Source organism: Canis lupus, chromosome 17 (assembly GCF_011100685.1).
Source record: "Canis lupus familiaris isolate Mischka breed German Shepherd chromosome 17, alternate assembly UU_Cfam_GSD_1.0, whole genome shotgun sequence".
In the NCBI taxonomy this organism is placed as follows: domain Eukaryota; kingdom Metazoa; phylum Chordata; class Mammalia; order Carnivora; family Canidae; genus Canis; species Canis lupus.
Window position 1 is genome coordinate 54623863 of NC_049238.1, and position 20612 is coordinate 54644474.

The 20612-nt window shown below is 48.0% G+C and overlaps 1 protein-coding gene across 4 annotated transcripts in view; it reads right to left on the bottom strand.

Annotated features, from left to right (window-relative positions):
* Positions 1–10735, bottom strand: part of IGSF3 (immunoglobulin superfamily member 3) — a 91497-nt gene extending 80762 nt beyond the window's left edge. For 3 of the 4 annotated variants that reach the window (XM_038561876.1, XM_038561875.1, XM_038561873.1), the window contains exons 1-2: positions 10655–10735; positions 9316–9991 (exon numbers count right to left, since the gene is read on the bottom strand). In XM_038561876.1, the coding sequence (XP_038417804.1) occupies positions 9316–9358 (43 nt within the window). In that variant the 5' untranslated portion in view covers positions 9359–9991; positions 10655–10735. Of the gene's footprint in view, positions 1–9315; positions 9992–10406; positions 10427–10654 lie in introns of those variants that run through there. The other variant, XM_038561874.1, reaches the window with a different exon arrangement.
* Positions 10736–20612: the final 9877 nt, after the last annotated feature.

Consider the following 20612-nt stretch of genomic DNA (forward strand, 5'->3'; position numbering starts at 1 on the left):
TGGAGCACTAGAAAAATAAGTGCTCTCTTGTGTTAAGGTCTTACATGTCTGGTAGCCAGCTACCTCAGTGGTTATTCAGTTCACTCTAAATGGAAGAATTATTCGGGAATTGAAAATGCAAGGGAAACTTCTCTCGTTTTTTCTCCTAGTCAGTGAGCAAATAAGAAACTTGACTAAATTAAACCCCAAACCCAAGATTTATGGTTATCCTCTTAGCAAGTTTTAAATAGGCTTCATTTGAATTCAACATCATTTCAAAATTATAACTAAAACAGTCAACAAAATATGTGTGTACTTAATTTGTTAAATTTATGTGTTTGGGGAGAAAATATTCAGAATAAACAAGTCAATTATTTTCATTAAGTACGTTAAAACGTAAGGATAGTGTTTATTATGATTCTTGCTCTTGATACAGCAAGACAAAATTATTCCGTGATACAGCTATTGAATGAGGCTCACCACTCCCCAATGATTTCACAAATTACAGTTGCAACTAACTATAAAATAACCAAATCAGTTCTGATATGCCCATAAAATTAAGCCTGAAAAAACAGTGAGGTAAATTACTCTTTTATTTTTTTTTAAATTACTCTTTTAAAATCAAGTTCTTGAACAATATGTTCTGTATGATTCCATTTATGTCAGAAAAAAAATCTATATTTGTGGGAATATATGCATAGGAATTAAAAAGATCTAGAAGAATATATATTAAACTATGAAGAATATACATCAGACTCAGTAAGGGGCATAGGGCAGAGAGTGGGAACCATCACATTTTATTCTCTGTACTGTCTGGATTTTTTGTCACACAACTATACTCCCCTGTTACCTCTGTCAACTATTTAAAAATCCAAAACACAAAGCAATTATAAGCTACCTTCTGAAATTGAAACCAATTTCTCATGATCTTCCTCTTACACAACGTTACCCTAAAGCATTTTGTTGTTTTAAATTATGAGTTGATTCAAATCAAGTCTTCAGTGAAATTTAAGATTGATGCGATTGTTACCTCTAAGAGGTTGTGAAACCTCTCTGAAGTCTTTAAAAAAAGAAAAGAAAGAGGAGTAGGTCGTTCCTGGACAGGACAGGTGTGGTTTGACCTGCAGCAATGGCTGGTTACTCAGCATCAGGCTCCTGTTGCTCTTCCTACTAAGTCCTTCCTGGCAAAGTCAATCAAGGTCACCGACGCAATCACTGAATGGGCAAATACCAAGGTTATCCAAGTGCCAGGAGGCTCTCAACGGATCACGTGGGGTAGGAAAGCTGGCCACCTTGGACTTTTAAGATTTTATTTATTTATCCATGAGAGACACACAGGGAGAGGCATAGACATGGGCAGAGGGAAAAGCAGGCTCCCTGTGGGGAGCCTGATGCAGGACTTGATCCCAGGACCCTGGAATCCCAACCTGAGCCAAAGGCAGATGCTCAACCACTGAGCCACCCAGTGCCCCCACCTTAGACATTTCAAAACACCGAACAATGACACCACTTCCACTAAACTGCAGATCCAGGGCTAAGGTACCTAATAGGCAAAGCCCTTTTGTGTCTTTTGGTCATGGGCAATGCAGAGTGCCCGATTAACTCTGCTTTAGAGCTCAACTATAGCACTACATCAAGTGTGAGTGTTCATACTGGTTACTACATAGGAAAAACAGATCAATTAGTAATTAATGCTGAAAGACAGAAGATTTCAAACAGATGGGGCCCCTAAGGGAAGGGAAGTACTAAAAGGGAGCCGTGAGAAGGAGGTCAACAGCTTGCCTCAAGACCGGACTATGTCACCAAGGTGCCCCAAGCTGGGATCCAGCACCCTGAGGGCAGAGATGGTGTTCTCAGAAGTCACCACAAGAAAGGAAGTGTGGACTGTGCTCCAGAGAATAGGAAAGTGGGCATTACAAAAACAGTATTAAATACACAAGAATAAGGCCCATTTAAGGCAATCCTGAACATGCTCCCCGTACACCAAAGAATCAGATTTGGGGAAAGAACACACAACTGATATCAGATTCCTTCCCCACCCCCCACCCCTGTTTTAATAAAAGAAAGGCCTAGGGACCTGAAAATCAAGAAGAAGAGGCCACTGATTTCTTTGAGTTCACGGTTTTGTTTTGAGTTCACTGCCCTGACGATGTTTTGACGGTACACGAAAGTTCTTCCCTTAAAAAAAAAAAAAAAAAAAGAGAAAGAAAAATTGTATTTATTTCTTTGAGAAAGAGAGAGAGAGAGAGAGGAAGAGAGAGAACGAGCAAGGGGAGGGACAGAGGGAAAAGCAGACTCCCCGTTGAGCAGGGAGCCCAATGTGGGACTCAATCCCAGGACCCTGGGGTCATGACCTGAGCCGAAGGCAGATGCTTAACCGACTGAGCCCCCCAGGCACCCACGAAAGCCCTTCCCTTGTTATACTTCACTTCCACCCTGGACCCCCACCTCCAGGACACCTCCTACCTTCCCTGGCCACTTCAGCGGTCCTCCAGGACACCCACTTACAGGTCTCTGGTACCTTCCTTCTGTCTCAGGCCCAAACACCCAAGACCTCATGCCAACTGACTGCTCCAATTCTTACGGACCAGCAGCTCCAGGGCCCCAGCCCACTGACACTCGGGCTTCTCCACTCCTTGAGAAGCCTTCTCAAATCAGCCCCATGCGCCCAGAGTGGTCTCCACCCCGCACAGTTCTGCCAGGACCTCAACTCTCTTATTACTTCAGAAATGCCGAACATTCTAGCTCTTTCAGAAAGCCTTTCCAGACTGGCCACTCACAAGATACTCCAGCCTCATCCCTCTCCTGGTCAACATTCCCTCACTGCTCTCGCTGGGCTGAAAACAAGAACAAACTTGCCTGGCCCCTCCTTCCCCAAAAGACGTCTGTCCTCAGGGGGCATGGCCTGCCATGTCTTCCTGCCCATTTGCAAAGTGACTTGCCATTTGTTTGACTGCTGGACTTAGATGATCATCGCTTAGAAAACAAGGGACGGACAGGGTGGCCTCCAGCAAAGCCTGGGTCACTTGGATGGTGAAGGTGGCGGAGACAGGGTTTTCAGGTGGATTTAATTAAAGGGTTAATAGGAGATTAAGCAGAGACTTTGCTTCAACTCTTGTTATCATAAAGCCTGTTATAAAGGTTTTTAAAATACATCTGACCACTTTTCCAGCCTGAGTAGAGTTAATATAATTTAATCTTTGATTTAGGATCTTGCAGTGCCCTGAGGCTCATCATTCTCTTCTGCTACTATAATTATAGATGCGGAAGGTGTACAGACTGGACTGCTGGTGGCCTGGAAGCTAATTTCTAGAATAAATCCTTGCCGCCACATCTTCTGATTTTTTTTGCCTTTCGGAAAGTGGAGATCAAAAATAAAAACAAAATCCCACTTAATTGAGGGTTCCAGTTACGGGAGGTTCACTGCCATGGTCTTTGTTAAGTGCCCACCACTGTGGCCCACAATTAGTCACTTAATAAAGCGTCCTTGATGAGGGAATTTGGCAACGTGTGCTTTTCTACAAATGTAAGCTTGATTTTGATGCAACCACTCATTTCTTTGAAAATCAGGGGGCATTCACACACAGGTGTCCTAAATTTCCTTAAATTAAAAACCAACCCTTTATGAGGAGTTAGCTGTGCTCACTTTCAAGCAGCAAAGAAACAGGTGTCCAATCATGCCAAATGAAGAGCTCCCGCAGGAACTTAAAAATATTAATCAAGGAGCCATAATGGAGGATGCACAAGGCCAGGGACCATGGGAAGCCAGCAACGGAGCCACTTCATTCAGTTTCCAGGCCACGGCTCAGCGGAAGTCGTCTGCCTGGGCTCTGGGGACCCAGTCTAAGCCCAAATCCCAAACTCATTACAACCTAAGCCAGTTCTGTGCCCTCATCATCCCAGACGAACTGGACCCTAAAGCCACTGACAGTCATTTGTCCAAACCCTAAAGGGCCACTCTACCACCTTTATGATGGCTGTCTCCTCTGCAGGATCAGGATTCTACTGGGAAGAGAATGCTCCCTGCATGGAATCCCTGCCCATTTCTGAAAGCTAATGAAGTCCTCTCACACAGAGCCTTCCCGACAACCACCGCCTACACTGAACTTCACCTTGAACTTCACAGGGGTCCCTGAACAGAATTCAGGAGGTATGTGAGCTTGAATGGGGGGAAAAATTATGCCTTTATTTTCAACTAACCTCTCTGTGAATGTGAACTGTTTGATTATGAATCCAGGCAGCCATCGCGGGCGATGTCTCCAGGACCTGTGACTTTGTCACAACAGAAATCACACATGCTTTCATATCACATCACAGTTTGACACAGATACCTCAACATACCCTTTCCGTGCCTCACTATGCCATAATTAAAATAATTGTCAGATCTGCTGTTAGAGCTGCTTATTTAATGCATTACTGAAAAAGCATATTGCTATGATCACAAATTTGTTTAATATTTTGAAGACTGTATTTCAATATAATTGATTTCCTTTGTTAGTCTATATGTTTTCATTTATGCATTTCAAAATGTTATCCAAAGAAAGGGTCCACAGCCTTCAACAGGCTGCCCAAAGAATCTCGGGCACCAAAAAGGTCAAGATCCCTTGTCTGGTGGCATAAAAGGTCACAAGCTCTAGAGCCAAACTTGGACTCAAATCCTGGCTCTGCCAATCTCTAGCACTTGTCCTTCAAGCAAAACGATTTAAACTGTCTGAGCCTTGAGTTTCCTTATCTTGATCAAGGAAGCCAATAGAGAAACCATGTGTTCATTAAAAAATTAACTATACACCTACTGATTTTGTGCCAGGCATAGAGCTGAGCTCTGGAGCTATAGTAGTCAGAACGACAGAGCCAGTCCTTCATCCAGAACGGCTTGCTCTGCGAAGTGTCTAGCAGTGACTGGCACATAAGCATTCTGTAGACACTACAGTACAACTGCTAAAACCACAACACTGCTTGTGTAATTATACACTGATTTATGTTGCATCCCATTGTAACAACTGGTGGCTCATCTGGCTCATGCCCTCCCAATAAGGCTTCTTAGAAGCCAGGGGCTGGGCCGCACACTCCGAGGGGGGCAGCTGGCGAGATGGAAGGAACAGAGGATGTGAACCAAATAATCTTGGCCTCAAAACCCTGTGCTGCCACTTACTAGCTCTGTTGCTCTGCCAGCAATCCGTTGCAGTCCCTCCAAAATCTGTTCTCTCCCCAGAACCCTCAATTTTTCGCTGGACACTCAGAATTAAGGATGATATCTGTCAGCCACCCCTTGCAGCCACGTATTGTCATACACTCAAGTTCTAGCAGACAGAGATGGAAAGCAGAAGAGATGTGTGCAACTTCCCAGAAGTGTCCCCCAATTATGAGATCTTGCCTGTCGCCAATTCTTCATCTCCTTCGTGATGGCTGGGGCTAGCACAGCCATCTTGGACCATGCAATGACCTTGTGAATGGGGGCATGCACATGAAACAAGACATTAGGAGCCTGGATCCTTACCACTGTGGAGCGCCATATGGAGCTGGTACAGTAGTCTACCCAAGGCAAGCTCTTTAACCTCCCTGGACCTCAACATCTCCATCTACAGAAAGGTGATGATGTGAGTCATCTATCTAGTGGGTATATTTTGAAGACTTAATGAGACAGGGTTCGCTTCACAGCAAAGGCCAGAGCCAGGAGATGTGGTATCATTACTGCTTCTTCTCTTACTGCAATGCAAAATGCAGGAGACTGGGGCGTCTTAACACAGCCCTGGGTGCCCAGTGGGGGCTTAATAATTTGCACAGTTGAAAGGCATCCTGGCCAGTTTAGACCTCCTAACAAGGATTTTCTTCTCCAGCCCCCTGGTCAGATGGTCCCCAGGAGAGGGAAGTGCACCACCTCTGTGACAACTGGTGGGGATGGTGTTTGTTCATCCATAAATCACGATCTTAAGAACTCTTTCCCTGACTGCCCCAAGCAGCTTCCCTTCTGTCTTCTGCCTTTGATCATGAGTCCTGCCTCTGAACTCACTCTCATCAGAACATCAAAGTTCTCCTTCAGTCTCTTTTGGAAGAATCCTCTGGCCTCTTCCATAACTGGGAGGTAAGTGATCACTGCCTCGGTCCCATCCTATTCAAGCAAGAGGACAAATGAAATTCTCTCACTGGAGGAGATCATCAGCCAGCTACAGATTCTCCTGTGCTGATCCAGAGATGGTCCAACCTCCTGTATCTTTCCTGGCTAACACTTTTAAAGCTCTGTCATCTTGTCCACAACATCAGCACGGCCTAGGAGGCATAACTACGTGTGGCTATGTAAAACTGAAATTTGCTTTGTGTGCCTGAAGCTTCTAATCACCTTTCCTGACTGTCCCCTTCCTGTTCTTGTAGACACAAATCCCATTCTGTCTTTCCCACATTGCTGTCATCTTTCCATGTCACTGTCATTCATGCAGTCTGCTGCCAGGCACAGCCACAGCCACAGCTAGCTCTCCCTCTCTCCTCATTCCCTCCTTTTCACAGGCATGCCACATTCATGCCACAGTCACACCAGCCCCCCTCCCTTTCGTCTTCTGCCCCTCTAGCTCCACCCATTCTCAGCAGTGGAGGCTTTACTACCCTCGTGGCTCAACCAGGCTGGGGCTTAGGATGGCTTTGGAACTGGAACATGGGTGGCCGTGGCAGCCAATGGCTCCCAAGTTGGGTGGGGCACCCAGAGCTGCAAGAGGAAGAAACATGACAGAGTGGTCAATGTGGCTTCGGGAGGACAAAGACAAGGGCAGGAATCAAAAGGAGGGACCTGATCCAAATCCCAGACACTGGCAAAGGAAGGGAGCAGAAAGCACAAGTCTAAGGACGTGGAGGGAGTTGCAGGCATGTGCGAGATTTACCCTGGATACACCCTGGTGTACCATCATAGGGTCTTTCAACTCCAACTGCCATTTCTGGAGGCTGGCAGCACTTGTCTCAATGCTACTTTGCAAAGTACTTATTAGCCTTAGCCTACTTTTTACAAACAAAATTTGATTCTGGGTGTGTGACCCAAATGAGCATAAAACCTTGGGATTCTGTGCTCTTTGAAATCCACATTACACATTAATTTACATTGCACAGAAAGAATGCTGACGCATGAATCAGCCCACACCAGACTGCAAGCAGGAAATAAGACCCCCCCCCCCCCCCCGCCTTGGGTTGCGCTCCCTCCCCAAACACCTCCTGCTCTCCAAGGTTAGCAGCCAGTAGCAAGACCCCCCCTCCCTGCCATGCTGACAGTCACCGGGTGCTGGGAAAAGATGAGATTTCAGCAGCAGAGTGCAAAAAACCAGGGACACCCACACTTCTAAACCTGCCCACCCTCACCCACGTCCAGTCGTCTGTCAGTGCTCCCCTTCCCACCACCTTGATGCTCATTTCTTCCCCGGCGCCCCCGTTTATACAAGAGGCTGGCAGTGGAGGGAAGAGCAATGCCAGGACCCAAGCTCCATTCCACAGAATGGCCCAGAGGGTGAACTGCAGGGGGGACCTGCAGGGGGCCTCCCATTTCTAGAGCAGCCCAAAGAGACAAAAGGCACAAATGTCACATATCCTTGCTTTGCCATTGGTGGCTCCTTCTCTGGCCCTGGGCCCCACCCTTCCAGCCGGTCCTCTATCCGGCCTTAGGCATCCCACCGTCCCCAACTCCCCAGGGCTTTCCTTGTTTGTCCTTCGTGAATCCACATGAATCACTAATTACTGATTTAAACCCAGACGCTAAATGAATGACAAATACAGTATGAACAAATGCCAGTGGGATATTCAGGAGGGGTGCACAGAGAGCGCTCTGCCTGAACAGACAGGCGACACGAGGAGATGGGGACACCGTATCCTCACCCTCACCTGGGCAGAACACTGATTAACCTGCCACGGGAGCCATGTCCACGTGTGCACAAGGGCAGGGAGGGCTGGCATTAATGAATTCACACACTGGTTCTTTCACTTGGAATTACTTAGGAAAGCAGAAAGACTGATGATGCCCGGGTCACCCTCCCAGCGAATCTGGTTTCCTTGGTCTTGGGTTGCTGCCTGGAGACAAGGAATTTTAAAAGCTCCCACAGTGATTCCATCATGCACCCAAGTTTGAGAACCGCCAACTGGACACATTTATTATGTGTTCCAGACATTTTTCAAAACAGTCAAGATGTTTAGGACACCTTAGAGCCTTTCACTGTTAAGACAGCCCTTGGAGGGATCATCCCATCTTACTGAGGTTCATACAGTGATCACGGTAAGGCTGAGATTCGCATCAGGTTCTCTAACTTCAAAATCCGTTCTTTCTACCCAACTGTAAACTCCTACAAGGGTACAGACAATGCATGAGTGCAATCTCCACGGCCAGCAGGTCATGAATAAACTCTATAAATGCAAAATATCTAGGCTTGAAAATGCAGGCACTACAGGCAGCAGTGATGACCTCTTCCAAATGCAGGGGATGGGACAGAGAGAGGTCAGAGCGATTGCTCCTGTGTGAGATCTGAGGAGGTGGACACAGAGGACGCATCAGATCCTGGCTAGGGAGTTTTTCCTTGACCCAACATGTGTTCTCAGACCCCACACGTATGTAGCTCAACAGCACAGAAAGTATGTGCAAAGTGGGGGGACCTCGGCAATGGGGACGGAACCCCTAGGACAGGTGTCAAGGGCTTGCCTCTTGGGGCTACTGTTCTTCACTTTGCTCTAAGCCTTCCAGCCTTCTGTAGGGACATCAAAACCAATCCTAACACACCCCTTCCCAAGCAGTTTCCACTCCTCCAGTCTCTCTTCCTCCCAGAACCACACTCTGAGTTTCCTTGGTGAAGAAGACACAAGGCTGGTATCCTCAAACACTCTTAGCCTACAGACCACTTAGGTAGAGTGATGCATCCCTTCACCACCCTGTCCCACCTCATGCCTACTTCCTCCTCAAAAACAAAAACAAAAACCTGCACCATCATTACCACAACCAACTTTCCCCACAGTAAGAATAATGCTGCCACTTCGAATTAGGAATTAATGCGGACGGACACAGAGGCAAAGACACTGAAGTCTAGAAGCCACATGGAGTCCCTAAACCACTGACATGCAGATGGGGGAATCTCACACCACAAGACCTTTCAAGGACAGCAAATGTTCCTTCTCAAAGACAACAAACAGTATCTCACTGTTCCTCCTGGGTCAGAAGCGGGCCTCTTGGTACCCCATTCCAACCTGTGATATACACCGGCTACGTCCTGGTGTCCCCCCAATGCCAAGCGTTGATGGGAAAGAACCACAAGGAATTACAGGAACCAACAGCAGGTTAAACTTTCACATCGATCGCCCTGATAAAGCAGAGCCACTTACCCAGCACAGCCAGACAACTCAGCACCGGGAAAAAGCACTTCATGTCGGCAGCGGAGAGGAGACACAACACAGGACGTTCCCTCTTCTCTGGGCGCTTAATCTCTCATTTCTGGCAATCCACTTAATAGCTCCCGAGGATAGTTTTGGAAACAGAACTGAACTCAAAAAATGAGAAGAGGTTAAAGAGAAGAGATCAGCAAGATGGGGGTGGGGGGGATGGGCCGCCAGTGGCTCCTGCTGAACTCCCCCTATGCTAAAGGAAGGGTCCAGAACAATTCTGAAGGCCCTCTAGGCTTCTCCCACATCGCGTGCCTTGCGGTTTCCGCTGGAATTGTAGATTGCAGTGAATTAATCCTCCAGGAAAAGGGAAAAAAGAGTCTGAGAAAATCCTTTCATCCACTGATTATACAGAAATGTCCTTGGCTTCCCAGTGAAGGTGTCTGTAAGCTTCCTCATTCAGATTCCCCAAAGGGAGCAGGGCAGGTCTTGTCAAAACCTCTGACAGCTAAATCGCCCCGGAATGGCACCGGCTGTTTGGGTCGCTTCGTCAAAAAGTCGTCTCCATCCATGTCGGCAGGTCGCGGAGCGGCCACCTGCCCACACCTGCCCAGAACGCGCGGAGCGGGGTGGCGTCCGGCAGCCCCGAGCGAAGCGGGTCCCACGGCGCCAGCGATTTCTAAAACAAACACAACAGAGACGGCTCAAAGGGGAGCAAGCGCCGGGCAGCCCGGGGCGCCTCGGTCCCGCTCCCGGGCCAGGGCGCTCAGGCCGCGCGCTCGGACCTTGGGCGAGCGGCCACCGGCCCCCGCCTCAGTTTCCCCGCCCAGAGCAGGGCAGCTGCGGGCAGCCCCAAGGCTCCCGCAATACTTTGCCACACGCCCCACTCCAGGGAATTCCCTTCGCCTCCCGCCGAGCCGGCCGCCGCGGGCCGCCCCACCCTCCGCGGGGCCACGGCGGGAGCGCTCGGACGCGAGGCCGCCACTCCCGGGCCCCCCGCCCCGGCCCGGCCCGGCCCGCCCCGCCCCCGCCCCCGCCCCCGCCCCGGGAGCCCCGCGCGCGCCGCGTCCCAGGTGGCCCCGCTATTGTTTTACCTTCCCGGGTGTTTATTTTTCGCTGATTGGAAAGAAAAGAGACGGAGGGAGAAGCGAACCGGGGCTGCGCTTTCGGCCGCCGGGGCGCGCCCGCCGAGCGCTCGGCCGGCCACGGGGAGGGTCTCGGGCCCGACCCCGGAGCGGAGCCGGCCCCGCGCGCGCCGCCGCCCTCCAGCCCCCGGCCCCCGCCCCCGCCCCCGCCCCGGCCGCCCCTCCGCGCGCCGCCCGCGCTCCCCCCGGATGCTGACCTCGCCCCCGGCCCTCTCCCTCCGCGCGTCTGTCCTGCGGCCCGCGGTCCCGGCGCACGCCTCTGGGGACGCGCCGCCCCCTCCCTCCCTCCCTCCCTCCCCCGGCGGCCGCGCCGGCAGCCCCGCTCCCGCCCCTCCCGAGGCCCCGCCCCTCCAGCCCGGCCGCAGCGCCCGGTGCCTCCGCGCGCGGGGCGGGGGCGGGGCGGGGGCGGGGCCCTGGGCGAGAGGCCCCGCCCCTGCCCCGCCCGCCCGCCCCGCCCCTGCCCCGCCCCCCGAGCCGCGCGGCCTGGCCCCGGGCCGGGCAGACCGTGGCGGGGGCCGCGGCTCGCTCTGCCCCGCGCACCTGCCGAGGCCGAGAGCCACCCCGGGACCCGGGCGCCGGGGGCGTGGGGCCGGGCAGCCCCGAGGGCAGGCAGGGGGTCCGCACGCAGGCCGCCGGGCCGTGGGCAAGAAGCGCGAGGCCCTTCCCGAAGCCCCGCCAAGGCCAGGTGAGCCTTGAGGAGGCGGCACGGGAGCGGGTCCCCTCTCCCGGAAGCAAAGACAAAGCCCTTAGCAGACTTGATCTGTGCGTGTAGTGGAGCCCCATATCGAGCTTCATTCGAGGGCAGAACTTTCTAGAAGTTGTGGCCGAACTGGATTCCGGACACAGCCTGGGTTCTAACCCCGGTTCTTCCGTGTCCTTGCTGCCGACCTTGGTCCGGTAACTTACCTCTCTGTACCTTAGTTTCCTCATCTGTTATATGGGGAAATAGGCCGCCCCTACCAAATGGGGCTAAGGCACACTTGTGAAGCACCAGAAAGGAGCCTGCCCCGTCTTAAGCCCTCAATACACGTAAGATATAATTATTTCAGAAGGAACAGCCCTAGTCAAACAAGTGCATTTTCATTCATTCAATACTTAACGAATACAGGCACATTCTGGGTAGGAAAGATCAAAAGGTAACCAAGGTAGGATAAGAGGGTCCTGCCCGCCTGGAGTTTGCAGTCCAGTGGGGAGACAATAAAACCGGTACGGCAAGAAAAGAACAGAGTGTAGAGGAAGCACACACTAGGAGCCCGACCCTGTGTTGTGGGATTGGGACATGAGGAGGAGGGGATTTGGTCAGATCACATCAAGTACCAGGAAGGCTTCTTAGAGGAAAGGAAAACTTGGTAGAATCCGAAAGAACAGAAGGAGGCACCAAAGAAAGGAAAGGAGAGAGGGATGGGGTAACAGAGTCCAGACCCTGAATCAGTATCCTCTAAAACCTAGAGGGAAGAGAGGGTAGTCCAGGTAGAGGACCAGAAATGTCTGTTGGGCACAAGCTAGGCTGTAAAAAAGTGGCAAGAAAGGCTAGCACCTAGAGGACTTTGTATGGTGTGTCAAGGGGTTTGCACTTTAGCCCAGGGTCATGGTGACATCCTGAGGGTTCTGGGCGCCCTGAAGGTTTCAGGTGCATCTTTTAGAAAGACCACTCTGGCCTCCTTTTGGAAGATGGATAGGAGGAGAGTTCTACACAAGGTTAGTGAGTGTTGCTGAAAATCCAGACAAGAAATCATGGTGACCAGGAACCCCAGAAGTAGCAACAGTGAGGGAGAGAAATGAGCAGGTCCCCACAATGTCAGCAGGTAGATTCCACAGAAAGCCAGGGTGAAGGTGAGGAATGGGGCAGAAAAACCCAGCTCAGCTTCCCAAACTGAGATCAAGATACATAAGAAAGATAGGATATATTGAGTTTGAAGATGTCCAAAAAGCAATTCGGGGGCGGGGTGTGGAGTTCAGAGCTCAGAAAGGGACTGTGGGTGTTTAAGATGTTTTTCACCCTGTTGGACGGTATGGTAATGAAAGGATTTCATGAAGGAAGATACTGATAATTAACTTATTTTAAAAAGTTAGTTACCCCTCCCCGCAGTGTACAAGGCAATGAAGAACATGCTATGGGGGAATAAATTAAATAAATAAATAAATAAATAAATAAATAAATGGTCTTATTTGCCCTCACCCCCTCTTCCTTGCCTATAAATTCCTTGCAGGCAGGATCTGCACTTTAATTATCCTTTATTCCAAACATCTCTTGGCATTGTGGTCTGCATATAGTAATTGCACTATGTATACTTCAATTGAATTGAATTGAATTAAATATTTATCAAATATGCCAAATGTTATATGGAAAATCTCTTCTTATATGTTAAATATTACCTCTTTTCCCCAAGACAACCCTGACTCTGGCACCTCTCATTTCTCCTTATCTGCTAGACTGCTTCATTTATTTATTGAGCATATACTGTGTGCCAAGAAAAGTCTCTGCTCTCATGGCACTTATATTCTAGTGGAAAACACAAACAATGAAACAAATAAATGTAGAACATGACATGTGTTCTTAGGAAAAGTGGAAGAAGGAAATTCTGTGTGTATGTGTGTGGGGTGAGGAAGAGTATTCTGTTCTAGGTGGGTGATCAGGGAAGATGACAACTGATTAGAAGGAGTGAATGAGGTGGAGATTTCTGGAAGAGCATTCCAAGCTTAGGGAACAGCAGGTGCAATGTCCCTTAACATGCTCAGAAACTAAAAGGTGTGTTGCTGGGCCTATAGGGTCATGAGAGCAAAGGAGGAGTAATGTGATCAGAGAGGTCCAAAGGCCAAATCCAGTAGGACCTTCAGGCTAGCAGGCAATTTGGGTCCTCTGGATTCAGGTGAATGATAGAGTGTCAGGAGATATGGGTGGAGAAGGGACAATGAAAAGGAGGCTCTTGTAGTTAGTTGTGCAGATGGGAGATGACCGTGGCTGGGACTAGGGTGATAAAGATACAAGTTGTGAGAGATGGGTGGAGTCTAAGCATCTTGAAAATATCAATGTAATGTTCTGGAGAATTGGATATGGAAGGGGAGAGAAAGAGGAGAGTCAAGGGATCTGCAGGAAGAGCTACCTCAGCCTGTGTCACAGCTCTGTGACCCCACCAAATTGCCCAAATCCTTATCCAAGACCACATTTCCTAAGGGTTCAGTCCCCAGGCCTCTGGCCAGGCCACTTCCTCCGTCTTTGAACCCTGTACTCAAGTATCCCTTCTCATTTTTAACTTCTCCACCTACCCCACCTCCTGCCACCTAGGCCCCTTGCATCTTTTTGGATGGCCAACCCTTAACTTCCATCATCATTCCAGATATGCTATGGCTGGTTCCCAGCATAGCATCTTTCTAATTTTCACATTGATGGACCATCTAAGAGATTCAAAGAGCTGTGCTAACTGTAGGGCAGAGAGAGTAGAGTAGAAGCATACCTCATTTTATTGTGATTCACTCTATTCACTGTTTTGCAGATACTGCAGTTTTTATGAAAGAAAGACCTGTGGCAACCTTGCTTAGAGCACATCTACTGGTAGCATTTTACCAATAGCATTTGCTCACTTCATGTTTCTGTGTCACTCACAGTTTGGTAATTCTCACAATACTTCAAACTTTTTCATTATTTTTATATTTGTTATAGTGATCTGTGATCAGTGACCAATGACTGGCTAAAAGCTCGGATGATGGTCAGGATTTTTTAGGAATAAAGTATTTTTTAATTAAGGTAAGTACATTATTTTTTTAGACATGCAATTGTATACTTAATAGACTACAAGACTGCAATAGACTATAATAATACAATTAGACTACGATAGACCCTGGGAAACCAAAAAATTCACTTGACTTGTTTTTTTTTTTTTTTTTTTTTGACAAAATATGCTTTGTTGCAGTGGTCTGGAACCTAACCCGCAACATCTCTGGGGCGTACACCTGTACAGTGAAAAGAGAGTGTCTGACTTCCAGACATGGATATGTTAAATGAAGTGCTGAACAGTGACAGGATGGTGGTCCTTTCAGGAGACCATCTGCAGATAGAGAGTTTTAAGGGAAAGAGAAGCACCAAAAGAGAGGAGGGGACAGACATCCCCAGTCAGCAAGCGTGTCTCATGCCCAGGCTGAACATTAGCAGCTTGCTTCAAAACAACATATATTGGAATGTTCCAACCTCTCCTGGACTGGCCTGGGATCAGGTGGATATTTTGGACATTTTGGAAGACTCCTTAATCTTCTCCCCTAGGGAGTTAAACTCAAAAGCCTATGAAGCCAGGCTGAAGCAGGGCTTCAGCAAAGAGTTGCAAGCAGGTACGAAGATCCAATGTTGCTTGATTTCCTTACTTTTCAAGAAAAGCAGGAGATCCAGATTTTCGTTGAATTCTTCCTAATTTTATCCATTGGAAGCTAGTGTTTAAAAATAAATTGAACACATTGGGGGAACAACAACATGAAATTTGTAGATACGATATGGCCAAGTGGTTCTATCAGTTTGAGGTCTCCAGACCTACTGTAGTTGTAATCAAAAGGTTGATATAAAACTACAAGCAAGGGGCACCTGGGTGGCTCAGTGGTTGAGTGTCTACCTTCAGCTCAGGGCGTGATCCCCGGGTCCTGGGATGGAGTCCCACTTCGGGCTCCCCACAGGGAGCCTGTTTCTCCCTCTGCCTGTGTCTCTGCTTCTCTGTCTTTTATGAATACACAAAATCTTCTTAAAAAAAAATAAAACCACAGCGACATAAAGTTATGTTTTTTAAAAATCAGAGGAAAATAAAGGGATCAGCTAAGTTCTTTTGTCAACTGGAAAAAAGTTGAGGGCAAGACATTCTGCCTAAAGATAGCCTGACACTGTGCTCACAAGTACCAGCGTTAATTGCTCTTAATGCACTCAAAATGCCAAGTGGAAAGAGCAAAGCGTCTCTACCCCACAAAACAAAAGTGCCACGAAACAATTCTGATAGCAAGCTTTCTTCTTGATGATTACCCTCCTACACGGGCGAGGATCCCCAGAGCTGAAAGCTAGGAATAGCTTACACAGGATACCATCTATCTTGGAAAAAAAAAATAGAGTTGACTCTTACATCTCGAGATCAAGGTGGCAGGGCAGGGGAGTTGAGTGGGTCCCTAAGGCTTTCCCCACAGGTGGGTGCTTAGAACCTGAGGTGTGCCATTTGGCATCAGTGCTGGGTCTGGATGTGCCCCCATGGATCTCTGAAGACTGGTTTGTCCCGGGGGTAGGGGGGGAGTAAGATTCTACTGAGCTAACATTCTTCCTCCTCCACAAGGCCCCTGTGCTGTGCTTGCTTCTTCCCCTCTTCTCTGGCTGATGGAGAACTGTGGCATCTGGAAGAGGATACCAGGCTGAATCACCGACTCTTAACTCTGATCAAGTTACTACACCTCTTGCCTGGGTTCTTCATTTATTAAAATCTTTATTTATTTGAGAGAGAGAGAGAGAGAGCAAGAGAGAGAGCATGGGGTGGGGAGGAGCAGAGGGAGAAGCAGGCTCCTCACTGAGTAGGGAGCCCAACATAAGGCTCGATCCCAGGACCCTGGGATCACAACTGAACTGAAGGCAGATGCCTAACCTACTGAGCCACCCAGGCACCCCTGGGTTCCTCACCTATAAAAGAAGATGACAGGATCACCTGCTTTCATAGGGAGCTTGTAAGGATTAAATGAGCTGATATATAGGAAAAACTTACCAAGATGCCTGGTGCTAGTTCTCAGGAGTCGTTGGTTATCGTTTGGGCTGATTATGAACTTCACATAGTATAAGAAGCAAGGAATTATAAGTCAGAAATTGCAGCTTTCTGTCTAGGCTCTCTCTGCTGCTAACGGTGTCTTTTGAGCTCTCTGGACCCAAGTTACTTACTCTGTGAAGTGAGGGAGGGCTCATTTTTCCACCCTTGTTTTTTTGGTTTGGGGTTTTTTGTTTGTTTGTTTGTTTGTTTTTAACCCAATGACAGCCTTAGATTCAATTCTTCCTATTCTCAGCTCTCTGACTCTCCTGTGCTCTTCCTCCATAGGCTGCCTCCTGTTGCTAATGAATGGAACAACCTGGAGCATGTGTGTAGGCAAAGATTTTGAGCTCAGGCTGAATGCCATGATGCTGTCATGTTGGAGTGACTTCTCTGAGTTGGATTGGCTGACACCCCCCCCCCCCCGCCCCCCCGCCGCCAATCTCTTGCTCTATCTCAACGTCCCAGGGTGGCAGGGCTGGCTGCCAGGGCTGGCTGCCACTTCTAACCATGCTGTTGCCCAGGTGGAGGACTCTTAAGAATTTCACTTGGCCCCTCTGGTGAAAAATATGTTAGTTTGATCCCAGAGCTTCCATCCTTGCACAGGGCAAGGTGTGTCACCACAGATCTAAGATTCTAAGAATCCAAATAACCGTAAGCTTAGAGCAGAAGAGAGCCTCCTGGATGTGAGGGCCCTCTTTCTGAGACATCTGTTATTGCACTCATCACCAGAGCTGTCTAGCGTGAGCTGGCTGGCATGTTGCCTCTTTCTATAAAGGAGTGCAAAGACATTGGCAAATCTCACCCAAATATATATGAGCCCAGCTGACAGTTTCCAAAAGTTCACTTGGAAGTTAATTATTTGGAACTCAGAACATATTTCCCCATAACAGTAATATAGTAAATGATGATTCTATCTCCGGGCTGACACACAAGTCTTTTTAACCCTTAATATACTTAAAATGATACATATTTAAGAGCAAACCAACAGTGTGGTTGAAACACTAGGAATGAAATAGTACTGAAAAATAACATTGGGACAGGGATTTTTTTTTCCTTTAAAAAATTACAAATATCCAGTTAACATAAAAGCACTGTTCTATTCCCCGAGGTGCGGAAGAAAGCAGGCAAGCTTCCTATCCTCATGGAGTTTACATTCTGTTTTTATTTTCCTGTTTATTGTTTCTCTTCCTCATGAGAACCTAGGCTCCCTGTGGGCTGGTATCTGATTGGCCTCGTTCTCTAGTGTATGCCCAATGGCTAGAATAATGCCTAGCACATAGGACGCGTGCAATAAATATTTGATGCATGAATGAGTCAATAACTTCTAGCTGGGGAGGCAGACAATAAACAAGTAAGCAAATAAATATGCAACCAAATATCAGATGGTGATTAAAGCACCATGAAGGAAAAGAAAGCAGAGAATGCATGGATAGAGGGGGCTATTGCCGATGGAACAGGCATAAAAGGCTTCTCTGAAGAAATGATATTTGCACACAGATCTGAATGAGGAAATTAATTGTGGAAGAAATGGGGCACGCAGGACTGCTTTTGGTAACATCAGCCCAGGGAATTTGGACCAATGTTCCCACCACCAACTGAAATACCTGGACAGGGGACATCTGTGTGGTTCGGTAGTTGACCATCTGCCTTCAGCTGGGGTTGTGATCCTGGGTCCTGGGATTGAGTCCCGCATCAGGCTCCCCACAGAGAGTTTGCTTCTCCCCCTGCCTGTGTCTCTCTGCCTCTCTCTCTGTGTCTCTCATGAATAAATAAATACAGTCTTTAAAAAAAAATACCTGGCCAAAACTTAAATAATGCCAAAAGTAGTTATTAAAGTGGTGAGGAATTAATTACGAGGCAGAAGCTAGAAGAGGAGGGCCATCACTCAGAGTCACTGTTGCCCTGAGAACATCTAACGATGTGAAATAAATATCTTTAAAACTGAACTGAGGGATCCCTGGGTGGCGCAGCGGTTTAGCGCCTGCCTTTGGCCCAGGGCGTGATACTGGAGACCCAGGATCGAATCCCACGTCGGGCTCCCGGTGCATGGAGCCTGCTTCTCCCTCTGCCTATGTCTCTGCCTCTCTCTCTCTCTGTGTGACTATCATAAATAAATTAAAAAAATTAAAAAAAAAACTGAACTGAGCTTGTGGGGGCCTTACAAGGTGAGGGCACAAATATTAGAGCCTGGGAAGAAGGTGGAGAGCTCTGAACCCGAAGCTGGGATCCTCCAAGAGCTATGTCCTCAGGGTAATAACTGTGAACCAGAATCAGCTCTTACTCAGACATGCAACCTGGCTTCAGATCATCTGGACACTACCTGAGACCTTGAGTCTAGAACTTGGCTGACTGTGGTTCCATACTGGAGTATGCATTAGGTACCTTCCAGAAGTAAATGAAAATCCTTTCAGGAGGAAAAGCCTATCACTGTGGGCCTCAAATTATTCCAAAATGAAATCTCCAGCACAAAGAGATAACTGGGAAATAAGACAATGTGAGTGAAAGGCAACAGAAACAATAGAAAACTGGAAAGGTCCACAAAATCTTGAGATACTGGAGTTATCTGACATAGCCAATGGAGCACCTATCTTACTCTGCTCATAGAAATACGAACTTGAATTCACACTTGAACGTCTTGTCAGAAAAATCGAAACTGTGGAAAGATCTGGGAGAAGAGCATTGCAGGCAAGTGCAAAGGCCCTGAGGCAGGAATAAGCTTGACATGTTTGAGAGCTAGAAAGTCAGTGTGGCAGGAATAGAGTGAGCCAGGGAGAGGGAGGTGGAAGGTAAATTCAGAAAGGAAGGCAAAGGCTGTTCTCAAGTCTTGTGGGAATTTGGGTTTTATTTCATGAGTTAAGGGAAACCATTGGGTGGTTTAGAGGATTAAAGTGATATGACTTAATCTACATTTCTTAAAGGTCTATCTTGCTGTTGTATAGGAAATAGCCTACAGGAAAGCAAAAATAGATGCAGGCGACCAATTCATAGATTATTGCATAAGCTCAGGTGAGAGATGATGGAAGCTTTGCCTGGGGAGATGATGGAGGTGGTTCAGATTGTACATTGAAGGGAGAGTTGACCACTCTTCCTGTCGGATTAGACCTAGGGTTTAAGACAAGAGCCAGAATAGCTGCCCACCTGAAAATATTCTCTATAGGACTCCATCCTCCTCTGACACCCACATGGTCTCTATTTTCTCTCTCAGTAGACAACCCCCATTGGCGCTTTCAGCCCAGTCTTTCCTTGCTTCACACCTATAGAGCCAACTGCTTTATGGAATGTTCTACTTGGATGTCACCAGACCCTAGACTGAACACACCCCAAACACAGCTCATTCTTTTCCCCTCGAATCTATTTTTTCCTCCTCAATTTCCTATCTCCGTTAATGAGACTGCTTTTCACTCAATCATATAAGCCAGAGCCTTTAGATTAATTTTAGACTTCTCACTTTCCATGGCCAATTGGTAACAGGAGCTGCCAATTCTATCTTCTTCACATCTTTTGAAGCTGTCTGTTCCTTTCTGTTCTCGTGGCCTCTGCCCTAGCTCAGGCTTCAGGCCCTCTCTCGAGACCGTTGTCCTGGTTGCCCACCTGCTCACCCAGGTGATGATCTCACTCTCTGCCCATCATCCTTCTAAAGTGCACATCTTCCTACAGTGTAGATATGACCCCTTTGGGGCTACCAATTGCTTCTGAAAGATTCAGACTCCTTAGAATGGGTTACAAACATGCCTTCGACTAGCCTTGATCTTGCTTCAACTTTTCTCAGCTCTTGACTCTTCCCACTATAATCTGTCTCGTCTTACCTGGTTACCTCTGGGTTTCTGGCTGGGCTTTGTATATGCCGTCATTCTTCCAGGTATGCTTTGTCTCCTTCCACTACCCATCCACTTGGTGGACACCCAGCCTTCTTGCAGGAGCAACTGAAGCACCAACTTCTCTATGTAGCACCCCTCCGTTGCCCTCCCTTGCCTCTCCGGGTTTGTCTCCTCCCAGCTTTGACGTAATCATCTATGAAAGCTCTGTGGGTAGTATAGTCCTCTAGGGTAGTGCTTTTTCACTGATTTAGGTTATCTGTTTACATATATGTTTACCTAGTGAGTTTCTGGGGGTCAGAGATTACCTGGTATAGCAGTGTCCTCTGCTTCCCACGCTGTGCCTTGTGGCCAGCAGGCATTTGACTAAAGCTTTATCGAATGAATGAGGTGAGGCTAAGCGAATACCCTGTACTATACCCTCAAGCCCACAGAGTAGCCCTCCAGGCCCTGGGCTTCAGGAAGCTCTAGGAGCCAGGGGATGGGGTTTTTTTTTTTTTTATGAGTTTCCCTTGGGCAATTTAGTCCCAGGTGTAACAGATACTAGGCTGCTTTGGATAGATGGTTTATACAAGCAAGTAGGA